This window comes from Colletotrichum truncatum (genome assembly GCF_014235925.2).
Source record: "Colletotrichum truncatum strain CMES1059 chromosome Unknown Contig_0002, whole genome shotgun sequence".
NCBI lineage: Eukaryota > Fungi > Ascomycota > Sordariomycetes > Glomerellales > Glomerellaceae > Colletotrichum > Colletotrichum truncatum.
The window spans coordinates 4,741,019-4,762,784 of NW_027222399.1; the positions used below are offsets into that span (position 1 = coordinate 4,741,019).

The 21,766-nt window shown below is 44.6% G+C and overlaps 6 protein-coding genes across 6 annotated transcripts; 3 read left to right on the forward strand and 3 right to left on the reverse strand.

The window, feature by feature from the left end:
• Positions 1-453: 453 nt before the first annotated feature.
• On the reverse strand, positions 454-1,906 carry CTRU02_204257 (uncharacterized protein; the record flags this gene model as incomplete). Its single annotated transcript, XM_036728348.2, has 3 exons — positions 454-1,384; positions 1,482-1,650; positions 1,768-1,906. The coding sequence occupies 3 exons, from the start codon at positions 1,904-1,906 to the stop codon at positions 454-456; spliced, it is 1,239 nt and encodes a 412-aa protein (XP_036580057.2).
• A 3,599-nt stretch (positions 1,907-5,505) lies between these two features.
• On the forward strand, positions 5,506-6,294 carry CTRU02_204258 (GNAT family; the record flags this gene model as incomplete). The annotated part of the gene is made up of 1 exon (XM_036728349.1): positions 5,506-6,294. The coding sequence occupies one exon, from the start codon at positions 5,506-5,508 to the stop codon at positions 6,292-6,294; it is 789 nt and encodes a 262-aa protein (XP_036580058.1).
• Positions 6,295-8,049: 1,755 nt separating this feature from the next.
• Positions 8,050-9,117, forward strand: CTRU02_204259 (alcohol dehydrogenase; the record flags this gene model as incomplete). The annotated part of the gene is made up of 1 exon (XM_036728350.1): positions 8,050-9,117. One exon carries the CDS (start codon positions 8,050-8,052, stop codon positions 9,115-9,117), a length of 1,068 nt encoding a protein of 355 aa, XP_036580059.1.
• Positions 9,118-9,199: 82 nt separating this feature from the next.
• CTRU02_204260 (uncharacterized protein) lies at positions 9,200-10,039 on the reverse strand (the record flags this gene model as incomplete). Its single annotated transcript, XM_036728351.2, has 1 exon — positions 9,200-10,039. The coding sequence occupies one exon, from the start codon at positions 10,037-10,039 to the stop codon at positions 9,200-9,202; it is 840 nt and encodes a 279-aa protein (XP_036580060.2).
• A 3,592-nt stretch (positions 10,040-13,631) lies between these two features.
• CTRU02_204261 (uncharacterized protein) lies at positions 13,632-15,231 on the forward strand (the record flags this gene model as incomplete). Its single annotated transcript, XM_036728352.1, has 2 exons — positions 13,632-14,383; positions 14,475-15,231. The coding sequence occupies 2 exons, from the start codon at positions 13,632-13,634 to the stop codon at positions 15,229-15,231; spliced, it is 1,509 nt and encodes a 502-aa protein (XP_036580061.1).
• Positions 15,232-15,775: 544 nt separating this feature from the next.
• On the reverse strand, positions 15,776-16,417 carry CTRU02_204262 (uncharacterized protein; the record flags this gene model as incomplete). The annotated part of the gene is made up of 1 exon (XM_036728353.1): positions 15,776-16,417. The coding sequence occupies one exon, from the start codon at positions 16,415-16,417 to the stop codon at positions 15,776-15,778; it is 642 nt and encodes a 213-aa protein (XP_036580062.1).
• Positions 16,418-21,766: the final 5,349 nt, after the last annotated feature.

Consider the following 21,766-nt stretch of genomic DNA (forward strand, 5'->3'; position numbering starts at 1 on the left):
CACCTACCACCCTATAATCAACCACCACCATTTTGCTGTGATTCGACGCGGGGGATTGAGAGCATGCAAGAGGAAAGAGAGAAGACAATCTTTATTTGAATGTGATTTGTACAGTTTTGTAATATGTCGTCGTGGGGATTCTCTGTGGCCGGGGAAAAAAAAAAAAAAAAAAAAAGAAGAAAAAAAGAAGAAGAAAAAAGTCATAAACAAATCTAATAGTACTCCGTTAATGCTGGGCGGATTCTTCGTTATTTGGTTTCTGTGTGTCGCAGTTGAAACATTGCAATCGTTAATGATGATAGTCGTAAAGAAACATAAGGAGCCGCCCCCCTTCTCATCTTCTTTTCGCGCCCGACCCTAGATCAATGCAACGAAAATTTGAAGCCTCCCCCAAATTCATACTGGCCCAAAAAAAAAAAAAGAAGACATTTTCCAGTCCCGTCAAAAAAGAAATCATTCCCCTCTGGCTGTCGCAATGTCATACATGGATCCTGTCTCGTGCTCAGGCGTCAGGCGATGACTGCGGGACCGTGGGAGATCGATGCGCTGCCGGTAGGGTCTCGAGGCTCCGTCAATGTGATGATCCGACATCTTCCTCGGGAGATCCTCACCCCTGGGTGGTGCGTGTGCGCTTTCCCTCCGAGAACTTCTTCTCTCTCGAGAAGCATGTGACCGAATGGAGGCGGCGTCGTCGGCATTTCGCGAAGGCGACGTCTGCGGGGGCGGCATGCTGGTGCTGTGGCTGTACTGCGGCGGCATTGGGGGAGCAGGCGGGGGCGGAGGTGCCATCGAGCCCATCGGGGGCAACGGGGGGGCTGGCGGAGGCGGAGGCGGCTCGGCGGCGGCAGCGGCGCTGACCAGAGGTTCCATCCTCTTTGTCTCCTGGACGGCGACGTCGTGGTGGTGCTGGTGGTGGTGCTGGTGGTGGTCGGCGTGAAGAAACGCCTCCGGACCGGCGGACGTCGGCTCGCCTTCGCTCTCGCCCTCGAGCTCCTCATCGTCTTGGCCACCGTTGACAACGCTCGCTTCAAGTTTCGCTCCCTTCTTGCTGACCAGCTTTCCCTGACGGTACTGCTCCAGCGCCCTCTTCAGGACGTTGCGCATCACAGCCTTGTTCACATTCCTCCGCACACGGTCGAAATAGCGGGTGACGTCTCCTACGACCATAACCTGGGCGTCGTGATCGACCTCGAGGACATCGGCGTAGTTGGCCCGAGAGTTCTCCTTGACGCGGAACTTGCCCGGACGCAACTGCATACCGACCGGCGAAAAGGGAAGCTTGTCAAAGGGCGGAGTACGGTCATTCTCGTCAAAGACGTAGCCTTGCTGGCTTGAATCGATTCCGGGCTTCTGGAAGTCGTTCTTGGTGGGGGTGGAGATTGGCCTTTATTTTTTTTCCCTTGGGTTAGCGGGACATGGTAATGAGGGGAGGGGTAAATCGAGTGAGGCGCAAGACTTTGATGGGAAGATGAAATGCTTACACGCAAATAACGTAGTGCGGAAACGTGTCGCTATGTCGAAGGACAATGAAGCGAGTATATCCAAGGCACTTCCATTCCCATTCGAACTCGTGCGAGTCCGCCCATAGAAACTCAAAGACATCTCCTATCTCCAACCGAGCAGCGGGGCCAATGTCATAACCCTTGCGAGCTGTAGAATGTCTTAAAGTCAGCGAAATCAGGTTCCAACAGCTAAAAGAAACAAACAGCCTTGTCGGTGCGGGCCTTGTCCGTGTCTCGTATGTTGGTGTTCTTTTTGGCAACTCACCCAGAGGGTGCTCATACGAGCTTTCATGCGTGCCTACTGACGCATCATCTCCGTTCCCCGAGTCACCACTCTTAGCGCTCTTGGTACTCTTGGTACTCTTACTCCCGAAAATCGAAAAATCACGGTTCCCGATCACCATCTCTTGCCGCATCCCAGGAAAGAGAGGAAAAAGAAGAAGAGAAGAGGAGAAAGGAGGAAGAAGGGGTTTCTCTTATGTTCAGGGTGCCGCTCGAGAGAGGTCAAAAGCTCTGGCGGGGAAAATGGAAGAATGAGTGATCGGTCATTGTAACAAGACTGGAACTGGAACGGGGGACTTTGACTGGGGGGGGAAAAGAGTAGGTGAGCTGTCGGATTCGGACGCGAATTGAGCCAATGCAATGCAAGCAGCCCAACCACAGAAAAACATCAGGGACGAATCTGGGGCTGTTGACTGGGTCAAACGGCTGACCGATGTGGGAGTAACTCTGGCACTCTGGTCGACTCTGGTCAGGGCAGTACAGTATGAGAGCGAGAGAGAGAGGCAGGGCGAAGGAGGCAGAAGGGCGGTCTCGTCAATCTGCGGCCCGCTAACAAGCCCAGTTTGCTCTCTGTTTTTTCCGCCACGTCGCTAGGATGGGATCATGCGCGGTGTATGATGCCCAACCTCCACCGCCATGCGTCGGCCTCGTCTCCACCCGCCGCGATTCCAACCAGACGTGAGTTGTCCCAGGGCAAAACGAGGGCTTCTTGGGGGTTCCAACGCGGGTCGAAGGGGGACCCGTCACCGCCATTTCGGCACGGAACAAATCGCGGGACCATCCGGGGTTGGCTGATCAATCATATTCACCCCCTCCCTCCCTTTTCCCCCTTTATCTGCTCCGAGGACAGCAGCAGGGGGGGGGAAGGGTAGTCTCGTGACTATGCCATGTACATCCCTTTGAGTGGACGAGATAGCACTTTACCTCGTCGAGAAGTTGGAAATGCTAGAGCGGTTACTGTCAAAAACAAGACAGACTCTGGCTGAATTGGATATGCCTCGCATTGCCTTGTGGGTGCGGGTGCAGCCGTCGTGCTACCTATCTACCTTAGCTGAATGAGGGGTTGATGCGCCTAAAATAAACCCCCCAGTGTCAAGGGGGGCTTCCAGAAAGAGTCTTGGTCGGAGAAATAGATCCTGACGAATCGCCGGCCAAAGACACCCAAGAGCCTCATTAGTACTGAGAGAAGGAGAGAGAGAGGGAGAGGCAGAAAGAGAGACATTGGCAGCGCAGTTTGAGTCATTATTGGCGACCCTGAAATCGAACCTGTAGTGTCTGCTGCTGCTGGCCCAGGGGCCCGGGACACTACTCTGCATCGACAAGGATCAGGACTGTCCACCCAACCACTCATAACAGGCCCAATACTATGCGACGGTTTGTTTTTTTTTTTTTTTTTTTTTCCTTCTTCTCACCGTCATGTGACAAGAAGGCTGGTTTTAATGTCGGACATGTTACGTATTCGTCAAAGATGCCAAAATGACTTCATTTCCCATCAGAGGTGGACCCGATTGAGAACAGTTGATTTTTTCGTTTGTTAGTCATCAGGTTATGCGTGAATCCCAATGAGTCAATATCGCCGCTCACCGATTTTCTTACGCGCGGTGATGGGTATGATTATCTGGTGTAGGGAAATCATGTCTCGGGGTTGAAGAATTTATATAATACAGACTTTTCGCCTTGACTTGCCGATTTAACTCTCTTTATCATCCTAGGTATTTCACTGCATATGCTTCAACTTTCATTCAGTGCCACGTACACCCCCACCAAGCTACAAGTTGTGAGTGTTTACTTTACAAGTGCTCTCAAGCCGCAAGTCACTTTCTCACTGCTTGATTTTCGCCTTAATGAGAGGTTTTGCCCGATGAACTGCTGGGCTTGTTGAGTTGGCTATGCCTTTTAAGCTTGTCGGTATCGGATGCGTTTCTAGAGAAGCAAGCAGGCACGCAATTGAGGGAATTGAGAACAACATGTTCTACACTGATGTAAGAATTGTTCGGTAGCAGTACAATTGCATTGGCGCACGCGGAAAGGAGATGGTGTTTTCTGAGCGATTGGCCAACTAGTCGTTAAAGTCTGCATCTGTAGCATCAGATTACCCTGGAGACTAGGCAGGCTCCATTGCATAGCGGTGGTCGCATTCAAGATGAATGACCCGATGTGGATTCGGTTCATCCGTTCTACATAATGCTCAGCTCCATCTGAAGTTGTAGATGACCAAAGCGCATGAGGTCAAAACAAGCTCGTACGGCAGGTCTGCAGCCTTCAGTAAGCGCAAATGTCTCAAGTACGACCCAACCACTTCCCAAATGTTAGAAGCAAGAAATGTTAGGCATCGGAATCCTCAACCTTTTGTCTCATATGTTCAAATGGCAGGATAAGAACCGGACAGCGCCATTAAACTCATTGAGTTTGTTTCTAGAAATGAGCTTACGTCAATGTATCGAGGCCAAGACATGCTATTTTTCATGTTCTATTTTGAGCTTAGGCATAAATCTTTCAGAGAAGGGTCAAGCCAAGGTCAGCGGAAGCGTATCGTGAAGATGGAAAGTCACGTCGTCAGACACTGTTGACAACATGAATGGATGGCTTTTCAGCTATTTCTTGGCGGCATTTTCACTTGAATAGCTCTCAGAAGTAAAAGAGAGCAACTCAGATTCATCTCGAATCGGCGACTACAATGTATGACCCGATTGGGGAGCAATGCCATACTTTATAATGCACTATCTTGAGTATCAGCTCAATAATAAGGAACTAGACAGTGTAATCGGCTTCTAGGGTTCTGGAGCAAAATGAGTAAATAAGCCATGCCCGCAGGATGCGAAGACTCATATTGTCTCGCAAACAAACACTGCCAGTCCACTGAGAACACCCTGCTACATGGCTTCACGATGCCCTAAAAAAAAATCGTCAATTATGCCCCAAGACAACGATTTTGTTTATGCTCATGCGAAGACAGGTGTCGCATAGTTTGACTAGACAACTTGGGTTATGTTTCTCATCACCCTTGTCTATATTCCTTGTGCCCGACCCCGAGAATAGAGCCTGATCCACAGCACTTACCGACTCCGATCCCGAACCAAGTGAGTAGCCTAGCTGACATTTAAAACTTCATATCAGGCAGCAGCGCGTTGATTCTGGCCTTCATATGCTCATTGAATCTTATCTTTGACGTCTTGTCTCTATCAAGATTGTATCAATTTCTTTGGCTTCTTAATCGCGATTTCGCTACCATTGAGCCAGCGATGCCTGATTGCTCTGCCTAAGGTATTTGGTGATTCTCTCCTTTTTCATCCTTTTTTTCAACGTGCGCCTTACAAGCCAAAAACTCGGTTTGATCATGTCAATTCTGTCAAAAGTGGTTGCAATTACGCCCTTCGAGTTGATTACGATAACGATAGTGCACCAATCACGCAATCTGCAATGGGCTAAACACCGATTTAGGAACGGTCTGGAACTCGGGATCGGGGTCATGGGGTGGATTAGCCGCTACACCTGGGTTACTTAAAAAGAGCTGGCCTGCAACAGCTGTTTGTCCTGGGATTCAGATTCTTCTCTCAAGCTTCTGCAATTTGACGAGTTGCAATCACACGTCTTCTAAATCAGACTGTGAATAATTTGCAGTTACTGGTAAGTCAAGTTTGTTGCATTCCCTCCAGACCTCCAGATCTCCAAAAACAATCAATCATAACCACTCATACAGCCTTTTTGCACAAATTCAAACATGCATGTACGCGCCATTACCCGCGCTGACATACCCAATGTCACAGATGTCAGCGATGCCGCCTTCATCAACGCCGAGCTGAACGTATGGCTCTATCCCCACCGACAGGAATACCCCGAATGCTGGCGTTCTCGCATCAACCGTATGCTTCACTCGTCCTTGGTGAAACCAGGGGTTTACGGCTTCGTGTGCGTTACAGATGATGAGGACCCAGCCGACTGGCCGCGAGACCAAATCATTGGCTACTCCTGGTGGGAGTATAATGGACCTGCAGATGATCCTCTCTCTTCCAAGTGGCGACAGAACAACAGCGGCATTTCCAATGCGGTAGAGCGGACCCTGATGGATTGGCACTCTCGATACGTCAACTTCTTCCAACTGGACAAGTCTGTGTCGAGGGAACGCCAAGCTGCGTTTTATAGAGAGGGCGCCGAAAGAGGGAACCCCTTTGCGCCTCTCAAGAGTTTCTGGAATTTGATTGTGCTCGGCGTGCATCCCGATTGGCAAGGCAGAGGTGCGGGCAAAAAGTTGATGCGGTGGGGCCTTGACCGCTCCGCGGAAGACAAGGTCCCCATCATTTTGATCGCGAGCACCCCAGGCCAGCGAATGTACACTCGAATGGGATTCGACATCGTCGACTGGGCTACGACTGAATCTCTTTCGTCGGCCGAAGGAGGTGCCATAATGATTCTGGATACCAATAGGAAATACACACGAGAGGCTACGCCTGAAGAGAGCGAGAGAGACTTTTTCGGCATGAGGAGAAAGATAGACGCCGTCTACATTTAGTGCATACAGAATGTGATGCAAAGCGTTGCGAACTTGTCTTTGGTTATTATAATGCGGTAAATTCTGCCAACTAGAATAACGTAGCCTTCGTCACATGGAGCATAATGGAACATGAGTTTGGGATAAATTCCCCCCGTTTCGATCCAATGCTGCCAGCGAACTCTGACCTCTGGATACATGCCAGTCGATTAGATTGCCGTTGATACTCGCATTCTCTGACCATGACCAGCGCCAGATGCTCGACAATTCACATACTACAAAACGCCGGCTTCCGCCCACTCCTTGTTGGGCTTTCGGTTACTTTGATGAACATCCCACATTCTGGGTTATGATTATCACTCTTTGCTTCATCACTTCATAATCGCCGTCAAATCACCATCGAGATCGAATGGCAGTATCGTAATTTATAATTTCGCGAAAACGAACTAGTTCTCGTTGCTCGAACTCACAGCCCAAGACCATCGCGTCTTGAATACTTGCATCGACTGACAGAAGGTTGACAGAGAAGAATAGAAAGTCATTTGCACGTCTGAATTTTATCTTTGGAAAGTGCCCCTGAATCTCAACCAGTAGTGTCATCGTGTAAAAAGGGCAGAGCGGCGATGACAATCTCAGAACAAGTGATAGCAGCCTTTGTTCTGCCTGAAAACCCGGTTCTCAGACGGCCCTTTGTCTATCGGTCTCATCTTCTATCCCTAGGCTGGCCACGCAGGAAGCCTGATGAAGCGGTAGTTCTATTTACATTCTGGTATAAGGTTACTGATGTCGCCTAGTGTCGATTGAAAGTTATAATTCACGTCGATATAGCATTTGAAGATGAGTTGGTAATTTCTGTTATCTTTAGAAATGTGCAAACACAAGGATTGCGGCATTGTTCTGGAATCTACGCGAGATGGGCTGCCAAATGACTGTTGGTGGCTAAAAAAAAAAAAAAAAAGGAAAACCACAAGATCCCATAACTTATCTTGCGCCACAATCGCAAAAAATCCATTGTTTTGGCCTTAAGATACTAATAATACTGTTATATGACGGCTTTAACTCATAAATGTTTTAGAAATATAAATGTCTAGTTTTTGTCAGACTTGGTGAATATTTCTTCTGGATTCACCTTCAATAGTTTTTAGACTTTTGACGTCAATATAAGGTACTATATGTGCGGCAAAACATTAGCAGCTCCCGCTAAAGACACATGGATAGTTGGCCATTTTCCTCTCATTTATAGCAGAGTAAGGTAGCTCAATATATCTTTGTCTTCATGTAATACCCATGCGATTACCCTGGTAGGCAGGTGACATAGGATAGGCACACCGACTCCCTTGAAGCGGCCAAGTAGATATTCTCAGCATCACCAGTAACTCAGCATATTGCAATTATAGCGAGCAAGCCCTTTGCTAGTTCTAACTTTTGGTGCATCGACTCCGGGCCGTCCGTGCTGGTATCTTCGGCCCCACCTGACTTAACTCCGGCCGTTAACTGTGACCGGAAGGTTCCTTGTCTGCCCCCGGAGCCATCCGTTCAAGTTGCGGATGGAGTTAAGGAACACTTTTCGGAGCGCGATTGCCAGTTCATGATAATCCCGATTCTCACGGACTGTTAAAAGCTCCATTTCCGTTAGCACTAAACTTTAATACAATGCCGTGCCGTTTTCGCTGCAAAGCCAACAAAGTATTTAGACTCTATGCCTTTTTCCTGACTGTAATTATTCAAGATACATTCACTCATCAACTTCTTGACTTATTCTTTAACAATCTCACAATGACTCGATCAATCTATCTTTCTGCCGACGGCCAGCTCAGTGTTACTGAGAAGCCCGAGGACTACGTGCCCCAGAAGTCTCAGGCGCTCATCTCCGTCAAATACTCGGGTGCCAATCACTGTGATCTAACATTCTTTCATTTTGGGCTGAACTCTTTTACCACGGGCTTTGAGTTTGCCGGTATCGTCGAGTCTACAGGTCCTGAATCCGACTTGAAGGTTGGTGATTCAGTATTGGGAATTTCTCCAGTGTGTTTCCCTCAGCCTTCATCATTCGGCGCGCATCAGGACAACGCAATTGTGGAGGACAGGCTAGCCTACAGGGTCCCAGCTGGTCTAGAACTGAAGGACGCTGCAGCTGTAGCGATGGGGGCTCACACTGCCGTTGATGCCATCTTCAACGTACTTGGCTTTGGCCTACCAGCTGCTGGTGTCACTGGGGCAGACCCGACAAACCACCCAATCATTATCTGGGGTGGCGCCAGCAGCGTTGGAGTGGCGGCCATTAAGCTAGCCAAGGTGGCTGGCTTCAACCCTATCATTGTAACCGCCTCGTCCAAGAATCACACCGCCCTTCAGGATGTGGGGGCCACCCACTGTTTCGACTACCAGAGTCCTACCATTACAGAGGATATTCGCGCTACTGTCAGAGAGCTCGGGGTGACTTTGAGCACTGGTTTCGACACTGTCGGTAAAGGCGTTGTTATTCCCGACTTCGACACTGAAAAGACCTCGCCCGCACTGCTCCGCAAGAGCTTATCCGAAGATGTCTCAGCTGACTCTCTCAAACTCGCCTGCACGCTTCCCGTTCGTCATGATCCAGCTTTCGGTTTCTGCACCTCGTACAGACCCCCCGGTGACATTGGAGCGATGGGCCACCCTCAGAATCCCGAGTTCCCAATCCGCACCCGCAAGATCATGGACTATTACTTGAGTGCTGTCGAGAGAGTACCGACACATCCCAATGTTGTGATAGTGAAGGGCGGTGAGGCGGGCATAAAGGCTATCCAAAAGGTGGCTAGTGGGGGCGCTTCCTTTGAGAAGCTGGTTGTCGAGCACCCCATTTAGAAACAGAATTTTAGGAAATAGGTATCGAATGAGCAATCCATATTCATATGCAAATTCATGTCCAGATGAATCTATGTACAGATTATCGATAGAAGTGTTGCCCCCCAGTCAACATATTTACCTCTGGGCACCACTTCTTGATCTCCTCCATTCTCCCTTTTTGCCAACGGGCTGGTTGGTGATAGCCTAACGGTTCATCGTAGTATATGGTTTCGACGACAAACGTTTTGGCCACCTCCGCGCTTGGTAGATGCGCATCGCGTTCCCGTAACCGGGTGTAAAACCATTGATCCTCTACTTTGAGCCTAACAGGCTGTCTTTCCTGCTGTTTCGCGATTTCGAGAAACAACTTTGGGTTTCGTATCGATAGTCCACCGTTGTATCCTTGTCCAAACTTTTTCGCGATTGGTGCACCAATGAAGTCCCATTCGAGAAAATCTTCGATTCTCTTGGATGATTGGGAACATAGGATGCTGTCAGCCTGAAACATGAGTATTCGGTTTGCAGGTGCAAAAAGCTCCCACAGCCAACGGCCGATCATGAAAAAGCTGACGGATTTGTGATCTGGAAACGATGTACCGGGAGGGAGGTACAAGACTATAATGCGCTTCGCCTCCATGAGTTGCTGGAATTGCAACGATGGGGGCACCTCCCACTGCTCCTGCAAGGTCAGGAGGACGACCGGCCATTCCGGGCCTAACATCGAAGCAAAGTGTAGCATAATAGGTACAAGGTTGGCTACCTTTGCCGGTTCGGTCTCCATGATCACAGCCACATTATTGTTTCGGAACATGTGTTCGGGGAAAATCATATCCATAGCATCCGAGCTGTAGAATTCGTCATTATTCAATAGGTTTCCCTGCTGATAATTCAGCTCTGGCGAGTGATCGGTGGCCGTATTGATCTCGCGACGAGAAAGCATCGCCGTGGCCTGTTTATCATTTTACATCAGTAAAATTCGGTTGATCAGGAACTTTTGGTGTTACCTGTATGCTAAATACGCCCTCATTCCCTAGCAGGAGAAAAATGCTCAAGAGGTTTAGTACGGAAATACCATAGTGATTGCCTCTCCACAAAGCGCCCATATCGGCGGTCTGGCTAGAGCTTGATGTCGAAGATGTTGAAGTCAACGCGGCAACAAGAGGAAAGCATTTCCACACAAGTACTGCAATGGGCGGGCAGCGCAATCCCTTAAATAGAGACGCTCTATGACGTGAGTCTGGGCAGATATTTGCTTATCACTTCATCCCAAGAAATTCCATAGAAAAAAGGGATAGGAAACGCGGAGAAGTCAGTGCAGGTAGTGTCCATTTCAGGTTGTCGCCTACGGCTTGCGTACACAGCGCTTTACAGGCTAACCTAATGGAATATGGTACAAGCTAAAATTCCGAGCATTTGAGGAATCTGGAAACTCATGTTATGAAACCTAACCAGCAAGAAATTACTAGTGCGTTGCATGGCGGGCTGGGTCTAAGACACTTCGTCTCCCTGGCGAGTTCTTTCGTGCCCCTTTTTCCTTGACTATCTATCGATAACCAATGTCAGGTAGAATCCCAACACCTGATTCATAAAATAGAAATCAAACAGTGAATTGGCTAGAGGCTGTTAATATCCTGTCATCTTCTATATTGTCATCAACGGTCTAAATGCTCCTGGGCCTGTTGTTCGAGCTGCAGGATTGCTTTTTGCAACGGCCACAACTTTAGGTGAATGACAAGACATGTCACTGACAGCACTAGCATGTCGCGAAAAGTTCATCCAAGCAGTGACGTATCTCCCTAGTGATTGTAAAGACTGTCGTTGGCAGTTCTCCAACGTCGTACTTTTCGACCTATAAAGCTAACTTCGTTGAGTTTGACAAAATATGGCGACCATTGTAGAGCACACCAACTTAGCAACGATGTCTCAAGGATTAGCCTACCACTCGTTTCAGGATCTTCCCATCCCCTTCTCCTTGAGGTAACAGGAAGATTCTTGGGAAGGGATTGTCGCCTTACAGCTGTATGACTATGGCATTGGAGAATACGAATCATCTCCGCTCCAGCATCTATTTTGACCAATAGAGGAAGAGACATATCCTCTTCACCCAGTACGGGTAGTTATCCAATACAGGCGTCTAGCTGGTAAGCTATCAAAATGATCACGCTGTTATAGGAGGAAACTTCAGAAAGGTAAAACCGAAAGGACAAGAACGAAGCTGCATTGGTCAGCGCCAATCACGGTAAGACCGTGTGCATGAGACAGTTTTGTGCTTGGCCATGACTCTGATAGCAGAGTTAGTGGCATTGGGCAACCCAGTGTGTAAATAGCCCTTCATGTCGGTAATCCGGCAAGAAAACAGCATGAGGAAGGGAGCCTTGGACGTAATCATAGAAACCATAAGGCCCAAAGCAGAAGCTGGCATCCAAGCAATCCCCGTGCATTTGTATTCTGTGTACGAACGAGCAATAAGCCCCGAGTCATAGCATTTGAGTATGGTACCAAAGGAGTAAGTGATGGCCGCTTAGCCAAGAGTTAGGAGCCATGGTAATTTGGTGGCTTTGTAATGGGAAGATCTGTCAGGTAATTTCGGGCCCCCACACGCTGTTGCTACCTACCTCATATATCTTGTCAGGACTTTGAGGCATCCATCTCTCCGATGGTCTCGGCTTATAACGCATATACGCTCGTTTGCGGCATTAATCCATCCTTTCTTCAAGATTAGTGCTATATATATCTGAGAATCGCGCTGCTCATGGAACGGTCTGTTCTGGCCGTCTGAAAGAGAGTCGCTACTGAAATGCCTTTAGCAGCAGAAATGTATCCCAGATAGCTACTTAAAACAGTAGGACGAAATCACAAGTCTGTTGTAAAACTTGTATCCGAATACATTCATCAGTTCTACGTTTATCAAGCACTAAGCAGTTATTTTGTTTCAGATAGTGATGGATGGAAGGGTCCAATCTGTCAAGGATGTTGTCCTAAGTTCCGGGGATGGATACAGAAAATCAAGATATTCCCAGACTATGGGGAATAAGACCTGTTGTGTTCCTGGATGGCTGCAAACTTTATTCTTTAACTTTAGACTACTCGCAAGTACCTCGGATAACCCGAACCGCAGGCTTACTCGCTGGTCAGCCAGTTGCTTGAAGATCCCCAAATTGCCTTTCTTGCTGCCATCGCGACAGGAGTCATCATTAGTTCAAGCCACGCAGTTTTTACAACGCTAACCATGCTTCTCTGTACAGCTCACCTAGAGTTTAAAGGGAATTAGTAAACATCTGCAACGTGGAAGCATACATCACCCAACTCCATGGAGTGTTCCCCTATATCAAGAACGTTGACAATGTCATGGATAGCAGTCAGACTTTTCATTATCTTTGCAAAAAAGCGTTGGGCGCAGCACCGTGATTGTTCAGTTGATTCAGCCGCAAATACTTTCTTCTCTTTCTGGTCAACAATGAGATCTCAATGAGGCTTCATGCAATACATACTTTTCAATAATCCGGCAGACAAATCAGAGAGTAACCATGGTTTTGTCCATCAGGTTTAAAGAGTGGCATCATCAGACCTTGTCTCAAATTGCCCTAACATTTCCCCTCGTTGCGCTGTAAGGTGACTCCATGCTGTAGCTGACAGACCAAGGCCTTTGAACTCGAAAACATCATGCGTTGCACAAGTATGTCGTCATGGGGACAGGATTCATTACTAAACATGAATTCTATCTCTGTGACTACTTAAAAAGGAAACTTGTTCCCCCTTGACCTTCTTAATTCAGGATTCAATAGTAACTTGAGTAAAGCTAAAGCACTCATTTTGCACCTCCTGACCTCCCGTACCATTAACAAGCAGCATCCTTCAATTCAGTCAATCGAAATCGTTGAGCCTGGGAAATCGTTTTCCGAACAATCTAGAGCTGGTCTGGTCTCCGAGTCAAGGAAACCTTTGCCATAGACAGCCGAACTAGTCATTGAAAAAGCTTATTTGACGGCGTTGGATCTGGGAATTGTCAAGTTACAAGAAGTGGAGCTACAAAGTGCCGTAAGCTATCCATTTTGAATATCACATCATAGCTGCTGGAATATTCTTTGTAATAAACACTGCATCCTCACAACGTGAGAGCGCGCCGAACCGAGAATTTAGAGCAAATTGACCGAAAGCAATTCTGCAAATTTTCACATCACATGTTGCATCGTATCATCGTCCTACTGAGGGGTGAAACACTGGCCATGTACTTTCCAACTTAGACTTTGATGAAGTAACCTACATCAAGACCCTGGCGACACACAATGGCGGGTACTGATTGGAGCACCAGGCACGGAGCTAGGCCTTAACTTTAGAGCATGATTCAAGGTTTAGTCCAATTGACCAAGAAAGATCCGAGCAGGACACGGTTACGGCACATCAGTGTGAAGTATGCATACTTTCAACTAAACACTGGCGGGAAATGATATCTCTCTTTATTGGATTCGGCCCCCATCATCAGCAACCTCGTCCGAGTTCGCCAAACTGGCTCGTCTAGATGCCAGCTCATTATGTCAGACACGACGCTCCGCACGACGTTGGCGCCACTTCCAGAAGATCACCGCGTTGGACTAATAATTCTAACAACATTTTCCTGTCTTTCCTTTTTGTCAACGACCCTGCTTTGGCTTTTTATTACATACAAGCTCGTGGCAGAGCGGCTGGCGGAAAGAGCACGGCGGAGGAAGAGGAAACAAAAAGCCCAACAACGGAATGCTGCTGCTGCTGCCGCCGCTGGCCCACAATTGCCAGACCTCTCCCTTGGTATTGATGCTCCCTGCTCCGGAGCTACCGGATTCGATCGCATCCTCGAACTCGACAGGCTAGCCGCTAGTGCACAGGAGCAACGTAACAATGGCACAGTAGACCGGGAAGCCGACGATGAGACGGAGCCGGAAATTCGCAACCCGTTTCCCATTCTCGTCTACAACCTTCTCTTGGCGGATATGATGGAAGCACTAGCCTATGGACTCAGTTTCTATTGGGTTGCGGTGAATGGGATCTTTGCCCCCTCTCCAGTTTGTTGGGCACAGGGCTGGCTAGGGTCGACAAGTAACCTGGCTGCCAGTTTGTTTCTGGTGGTCATATCTGTGAACACTTGCCTAACAGTGGGATTGGGATACAAACCACCACCGTGGGTAGTTTACACATGTATAGCCGGCCTCTGGGTCTTCGACTTTGCCGTCAATGGAGCGGGAATCGCCTCTTCTCACCTTCATCCAACGGCTCCTGGGGAGTCATTTTATATGCGGGCCAACGTATGGTAAGCAGCCCTTTTGACAGCCTTCTTCACACAAGGCTGGATATCTTGAAGCGCCTTTGGCCAAGCTGATATGAACTTAATTCTCGTTCAGGTGTTGGATATCCAACGCATACGACCCATGGCGCCTATGGGCTCATTATTTTTGGGTCATTGTATCTATCCTTATGACGATTATACTCTACTCCTTCGTCTTCATTACTCTTTGGAGACAAAAAAGGAGTTGCCGTCATTTGCCGCAGAAGCGGTCAGTGTCGCGTAGCGGCCATTCAGAATTCAGCAGCGAGATCAATCAAAGACCGGCATGTCCACAACCATCCGGCTACCACCCAGCCTTCCTCGCCTATCCGTTTGTATACATAGCCTGCAGCACACCTCTGATAATAGGAAGAATCACCTCTCTCTTGGGCACTGACTTGGGCACCTCTTATTTCGCATTTGCAGGCTCTCTGTTAGCTGCCAATGGCCTCCTCAACTCGATCCTGTGGACGACAACCATTGTCTTCAGCGCCCCACAGGACGTCCACGATGCAGGGCTAGACAGATTTGCCTTTATGAGAACACCTATACGAGAGTTTGGAAATATAGTGGTTATCAGTGGTCCTGCTAGCAGAAGGGTTCCTCTCTCGGAAATCACTCCAGACAGTGGCCGCAAGCATTGGTGGTGGTGGGAACACGGAGGCCAAAGAGGATGGGGGAGGTCTTATGCCAGTACGCATCGTATGCCCAATGAATCATCGATTGAGGTCCCTGCTTATGAGTTACAGAATCTTGTGGGGGGTCCACACATTCAGATGGATGTTGTGACGGCAGTCAGAAGTGATTCTGTGGACTACACAGTTGATAAGTAGCAAGAGCTACGGGTTGGGGTTTGATTTGGTCATTATCATAGCGTATTTCCAGACTTTAGATATGGTTACACTGTAATACAAACCTCAAGCGAGGTCCACTGCGGATATTGAACGACAGGAAAAGCACAAGGGCTGCAATATATACACCAGGAGAACAGAGGCCAGGCACATGTATCACTCTTTTCTATGCTAAAGGAGCGGATGAATCAAAACACTGGGCCACATAAATCGTTATCAATTAGCCGCTAACCTCATGAGACTGGATATTTAATAATATTAGTCAATGTGAAATATGTATTGCCCCTATGACCATCGAGGCGCCCTTCGGATAGAAATCAGGATGTCTTCGCGATCATAGAGAGAATCATGTAAATCTAACACTCTTATACCATTCATTAAACCTTGTATCGATCATCCCGCATTACACGACGAACACTCTAGATTGTGATAAATGCCAAAGCAATACCAGCAGCAGATGCTAAAAGGAAAGACCCAGCAACTTGGCTGGCAGAGTTAGGGGACACTACAGTAACATTATTCGAAGTTACAACGGCGTTAATATAGGGCTGGTATTTGTAGCTACAGAGGCACACTTACGGTAGAAAGGACCCGGACCGGGGGCTTGTCCAGAAGCAGATACTACCGGGGGTTGGATGTCGATTTGATAAGGTTTAGCACCAATCGGAGCGGGAAATGGCTCTGAAAGGCCGGTGATGTATGCAACATCAGACATGGGCCGCGTAATGGTCGCTGTGATGGGCTTGTCGCCACATGTTGTGCACGTCTGGACATCGGCTGTGAAGCCAAAAGGCACATCTGTCGAAGCGACCGTAGGTTTGGCGGAGACACCGCTGTATGTCTCCGTCACCGCGTAAAGCTGCTTTGTCAATCCAGTCGAACAGAAGGCATCGTATGCCGTGGTGTACGCGACGGTCTGGGCACAGGCGTTGCAACCGCACGAGTGACACCTAGGCGCGTCGATGCAGACACCGATGGGCCCGCCTGGATATGATGGCTGATAGACTGTGGGCTTCGCACAACCGCCATTGCAGAGTGAAGTAGTCTCAAAGACGTAGGCGTAACATTGCGTGATGGTCGCCGTGCGCCATGTCAGGGTGACACCCTGTGATGCCGCCGTGTTGATGGCGATGGAGGAGAGAGCCAACAGAGCAGGAAAAGACCACATTTTTTCCGTCTTGTTGTTTATTGAGCGCCTTGGACGAGCGAAGCTATCGGCAATCTTTGAAGGAACGTCAGCTGAGAGCTGGACTCCGTAAATGTAGGGACAGTCTAATCGGCGAGTGGTCTCTCTCGGTGTCTAATGAGACGCAGCTAGATCTCAACCTGATCACCCCGCTGACCAGCTTAAGAACTTTGTTGAATCGGGAACAGAAGATGTGGGCGAAACCAGCACAGAACGCTCAGAATGGGGAAAAGTGGTGTTGTTGGTTGAAGAACTAACTAACTGGCTAGAGGACTGTGGAGGCTGGCTAAGACCAGTGGTGGCGGCCGTCAGCCCACGTGACGGGCCGGCGAGGCCTGCTACCCACACCCCCTCTCAGACTCCTTAGCGAAAAAGAATAATAGGAAAATATAGGAAAAGTCCTAAATCTTCTAAATCCGAGGAGTTCTTAACTATTAGAAAACTCGGTTAATTACTAGTTAAACCTAGCTAATAGGAGGCTATAAAATCCTCTGAATCCCGAAGTCTTAATATTAATAGTCCTATAGTCTCAAAATCCCCCTCTTAATCTAATCCCTCTATTATGCCTAATAAATAAACGAATTCCTTATATTTAACTATAACTAATAGCTTTGTAAGTCTATCGGCGGCTATATTAGCGCTTTTGATAAGTCGGAGTTCGATGCTTTTCGTAGTATAAACCTCCTATATAATCTATTTATATCGGATATCGATATAGTAGGTTTATACCTTGTTAAGTAGGTTTATAATGTTATTATAGTTATTAGTATTATTAATAAATATAATAATAGGTATAGTAATAGGTTTGCTAAGTAGTTAAGAGAAGTAATATCTAATTTACTTTATAATAATTACTATAGGTATAAGATTAATAAATTTAGCTTTTATAATACTTAAAGTTATAAAAGTCTATTTCTTTAACTTCTAAGTAATTAGCATACTAGTAAGGAAGACGATATAACTACTTATTAAGACTTATAATAGCTTATTATTAGTAAAAAAAGTATCTATAATAGTATAAAGCCTTAACTTATTAATCGTAAAGATACTTCTAAGTATAATACCGAGATAAATAATACTTTTAAGGTATCGGAATAAGTACTTAATAATACGAAGATAAGCCTTAGAAAGCTTTAAATTCGCTTATAATAATTTACTAATAGTATAGGCTATATTAACGCAAGTTCTAGCTACTAGGAAGTTAAGGTAGCTAGTCTATTTAATATAAAGTTACTATTCGTTAAGTAAGTACTTATTTTTATCCTAGGTAATAAGTAGATTGTTAATAGTCGTTATAAGCGTCTTAATAACGCTTAAACTATTAAAGTCGAATCGTTAAAGTATTGCTTTTATATACTTAGCTTAGGAAATAAAAATCTTACTAGCAGCTCTGTCGCGTTCAATCTAGAAACTAAGAAAATCGGTAGCCTTGCCGAGGTCTTTAAGAAAATAAACCTTCTCGAGGAGACGATAAACTTCTATTATAACCTGCTTATTAGGAATAGTAATAGCGTTATTATCGACGTATATAAGTATATATACTTTAATCTTATAATTAACGAAAAAATAAACCTCCTTATTAATAATAGTAAAGCTAATTTATTCTATTTCGCCTTTAATAAGACGAAACTACTAAAATAGTAATTTTCTTAAGTTATAAAGTACCTTGTATAGTAACTATACTTTGTTATCTTTAGTAGCATAGCTAGCAGGAGGCTAGACGTATACCTTAACCCCCTCTAGAATCGAGGCGGCTAGGAAGGCAGTATCGAAATTATATACTTCGTATTCGAGATCGAGAAGTATAATAATTATAAAGAAGAGTTAGGTAGTAGTAATAAAAGTAATTATAATATAAACCTTTTATAATAACTAGTTACCTTTCTTATAGTTTCTATAAACTATATATTAGGCTTTATAGTATACGATTTCGTTATTTTTATTTATTTTAATATTATATACCTATTTGCTAGGTAAGACTTTAGTATTACGTAGTAAGTAAACGACTTTGTAAACCCCCTTTTCCGTAAATTAAGTTATCTCTCGTTCGAAGGCTTATTCCTACTAAGGCTACTATAGGCTTGTTACGGCCAGCTATCTGACAGTAGGGTTCTGCTAACAGAAGGTGCAGTAAGAGACTAACACTGGTTCGTAGAGGTCGTTCTGGTAGATCGTAGGGTTAGGGTAAGGTGATCAGTCTTACACTATGGTAACGAGGTTCTTAGTATTCACAATACTGAGAGGTAAGCTGAAAGTCATTCGAGGATGAATCACAAGTTGATTGCTGAAGAACTATCTAGAGGGCTTGAGCAGGTACTCAAGTCCTGGTCTATATAGGAGTCTATCTACACGTATTGTCTGTAGTCGTTGGAGATCATATTGATCGAACATGATCCGTTGGCCCCCAACTCTTCTTGGATCATTCTGACCTAGAATGATTCATCACGTGACTTGTTCCGTTCTATAGTTCTTCCGTTCCGAGAGGTTACCTTTTGTTCCCGTGGCCCTGCATACAAAGTCCTGTCATAACCGCCCAACCGAGTGGGTCCTGTTAGGTGTATCTAACGGGTCGTAACAAGGCTCTTCTACGCCTTACGGTAGGACTTCGGGATTACTACGCCGTTAGGTAAGACTTTCAAAAAGGTAGTAGTAGAAAGTATGCTAAGAGAAAATTAATAAGAAGTTAGTAAAGCTAGAATATTAGTAGATAGGAAGGTCTTTTTAGTATAGGAGTATACGCTACTAGCAGCTTAGTAGTAACTAGGTAGTTGCTAGGCTAAGGCATAGCAAGGTCGAGAGGATTTTGCTAGTTAACTTATTACTTCCTTAATAATCGTAGAGAGGGAATTAAGGTCTTAGTAATTAGTTTCTATTATTTCTACGGAGGCGATAAATTCGTCGTCGTTTAATTCGTTAGTAATACTATTACGAGGTATAGTAATAGTCTTTAATAGGTTTTCTAGTAGCGGAGATATAAGATATATATTAGTAGGTGTTATCGCTTTTTTAATAATAGTCTTATCTAGTTTAGGATTACTAGTTATAGGTTTTTTACTTTTAATAGGCTTTTAATAGATAATATACTAAATAATAATATCTAGTTTAATAAACGTAGTATTATATTTAATTTTATTAATATTAGGTATGTTAGTAGTTAGAAGCAATACTATCTTATATAGTTCCTTACGAAATCGAATATCTTTATAGCGAATAACCTCCTTTTGATTAGGTAAGTAAACGTAGTAAATATAGCTATAAAGAGAACCGTAACTAACGAGGAATCCTTTAATTGCTTATAATTCTATCTTAGCAAAGCATATAAGGCGTCGAAAGCCTTTCTTATATACGTAGGCAGTATAGCTAAACGTTCGGAGATATTTAATATAAAAGGCCTTACGTTTAGTAGCTAAGTTTAGCTTTCTCGCTATGATCTTGTAAAGGCTTAAGTTACCTTTAGAGGGTATAAGCAAGAGGTTAAGAATCTAAGTTACCGAATCGATACTATAATCCTATAGTTCTTCTAGAAGAGATATATTAATTAGCTATATCTAAGCGCCTTCGACGATAGTATAACTAGCATGCTTAATAATATTATTTATAGAAGGCGTATAGGTAATAGTTATATTATAGCAAATACCTTCGAAGTAGGAGTTGTTAAAAACCTTGATTAGCTTAGGAGTATTATTAGAAACCTAAACCTTAAGCTTAAGGCTAGTAAGACTATAGAATTTAGTATCTTATTTCTTAATAGCTACTAGGATAATAGCAAACTTATAATTAGGTAGAAAAACAACCTAGTAGTAATTACTATACTTATTTATAAGGTATAAAACCTAATAGTTCCTTTTTATTAATAAAGGAAGAATACTAACGAGATTAAGGTAAATTTTATTACTAATACTTATAAGTAGAAGTAGGTAGTTTTAACTAATCTATTTAGTAGATTTACTAAGATAGTAAGACTTATAAAAGAAGGCGTTAATTTCTAATATTATAAACCGAATACTAATACGGCGGCAAGCCTTTATAATACGTAATAAGTAGGCGTAAACTAGCCGGCGGTATATTAGTTTAAGAGACGGTCGCTAGGTAGCCTAGAAGGCGGCGAGGCTAATAGTAATATCTCGAGGTATATAATTTCTAGTATTATAAGTCTTAACGACATAGACGTTAGAAACCTAATAAACTTTAGTAAGGGAAGTATGTTATATTATATATATAAGGCTTAAGGTTTACTAATTATATTCTACGTAATTACGATAAAGTTTTCTAAGGCTTAGTAAGTTAGCTAAGCTAGAAAGGTTATACTTAACGTTATAAAGTATCTAATCGTAAATAACGTTAAGGTTAGTAAGGTCTTAGGTTTAGAAGAAGACGGTATTTATGCTAAGTAACTAGACTAAGGCGCTGGAAGCAGAAGTAAAAGGTATTAAATCGCTTTTTTTAACATACTTAATAAAATATCGTAAGTTGTTAAAAGTTAAAGTAGTATAATTAGAATCGAGAACGATATCGTCTCGGGTAATAAGGTTATCGTAAGTAGTAGTAAAAACTGCTAGGCTAGCGATAGAGGCAAGGGTAGACTAACTTAAGATAGTAGGTAACGCTTTAATAATAGTCTAGTAGGTATTATTAATAAAAGTAGGCTAATCCTAGTAGTAGCGATTGCTATATATATACTTTCTTACTTTTTTAATTAACTTATCCTAGTTAATATAATATGTTGGAACGGTAGGTAGGAATCTCGTAGATAGTACGATATCCTTATAACAGGGTATTAGAGTAAGGGAACTTGTACTTATGAAGTAGGGCTTTAATAGTAAAGAATGTATAGGCTTATATTGAAGCTGAGTTGGTTGAGGAACTAATAGCTAGCTAAGGGAGAGAATTAGGCTAGTTATATAGTAGTATAACGTCGCCTATAATAGCTAATATAGGAAGCTATAAGCTAGGTTTAGTATACGTAAGTATATACGTCAACTAGCTTATAAAGCAGCTTATAAATCAGATTAGAATCTTCTTTAACTAAATAGACTTTTAGATAAGGTTAAAGAGAGTATTCCATAGGGATCTGAATGTCATATGTTTAAACTAGCAAGCAGCCATTCTTAGCTAGTTACTTTTGTAAGTCCTACTAAGTCTTAGATAAGACTAAATAGGATAAATAAGTAAAATAGAAGTATAATATACTTATACTTCTAACACCCCCTCTTTTATACTATTTAGTAGAAAAGATAAAAGGGTAATTCTAGTTAATACTAAAAGAAGGATCTAAACCTATAAGTTTAATAAACTTAATAAAGTTAGGTCTAGATAGAGGCTTAGTTAACC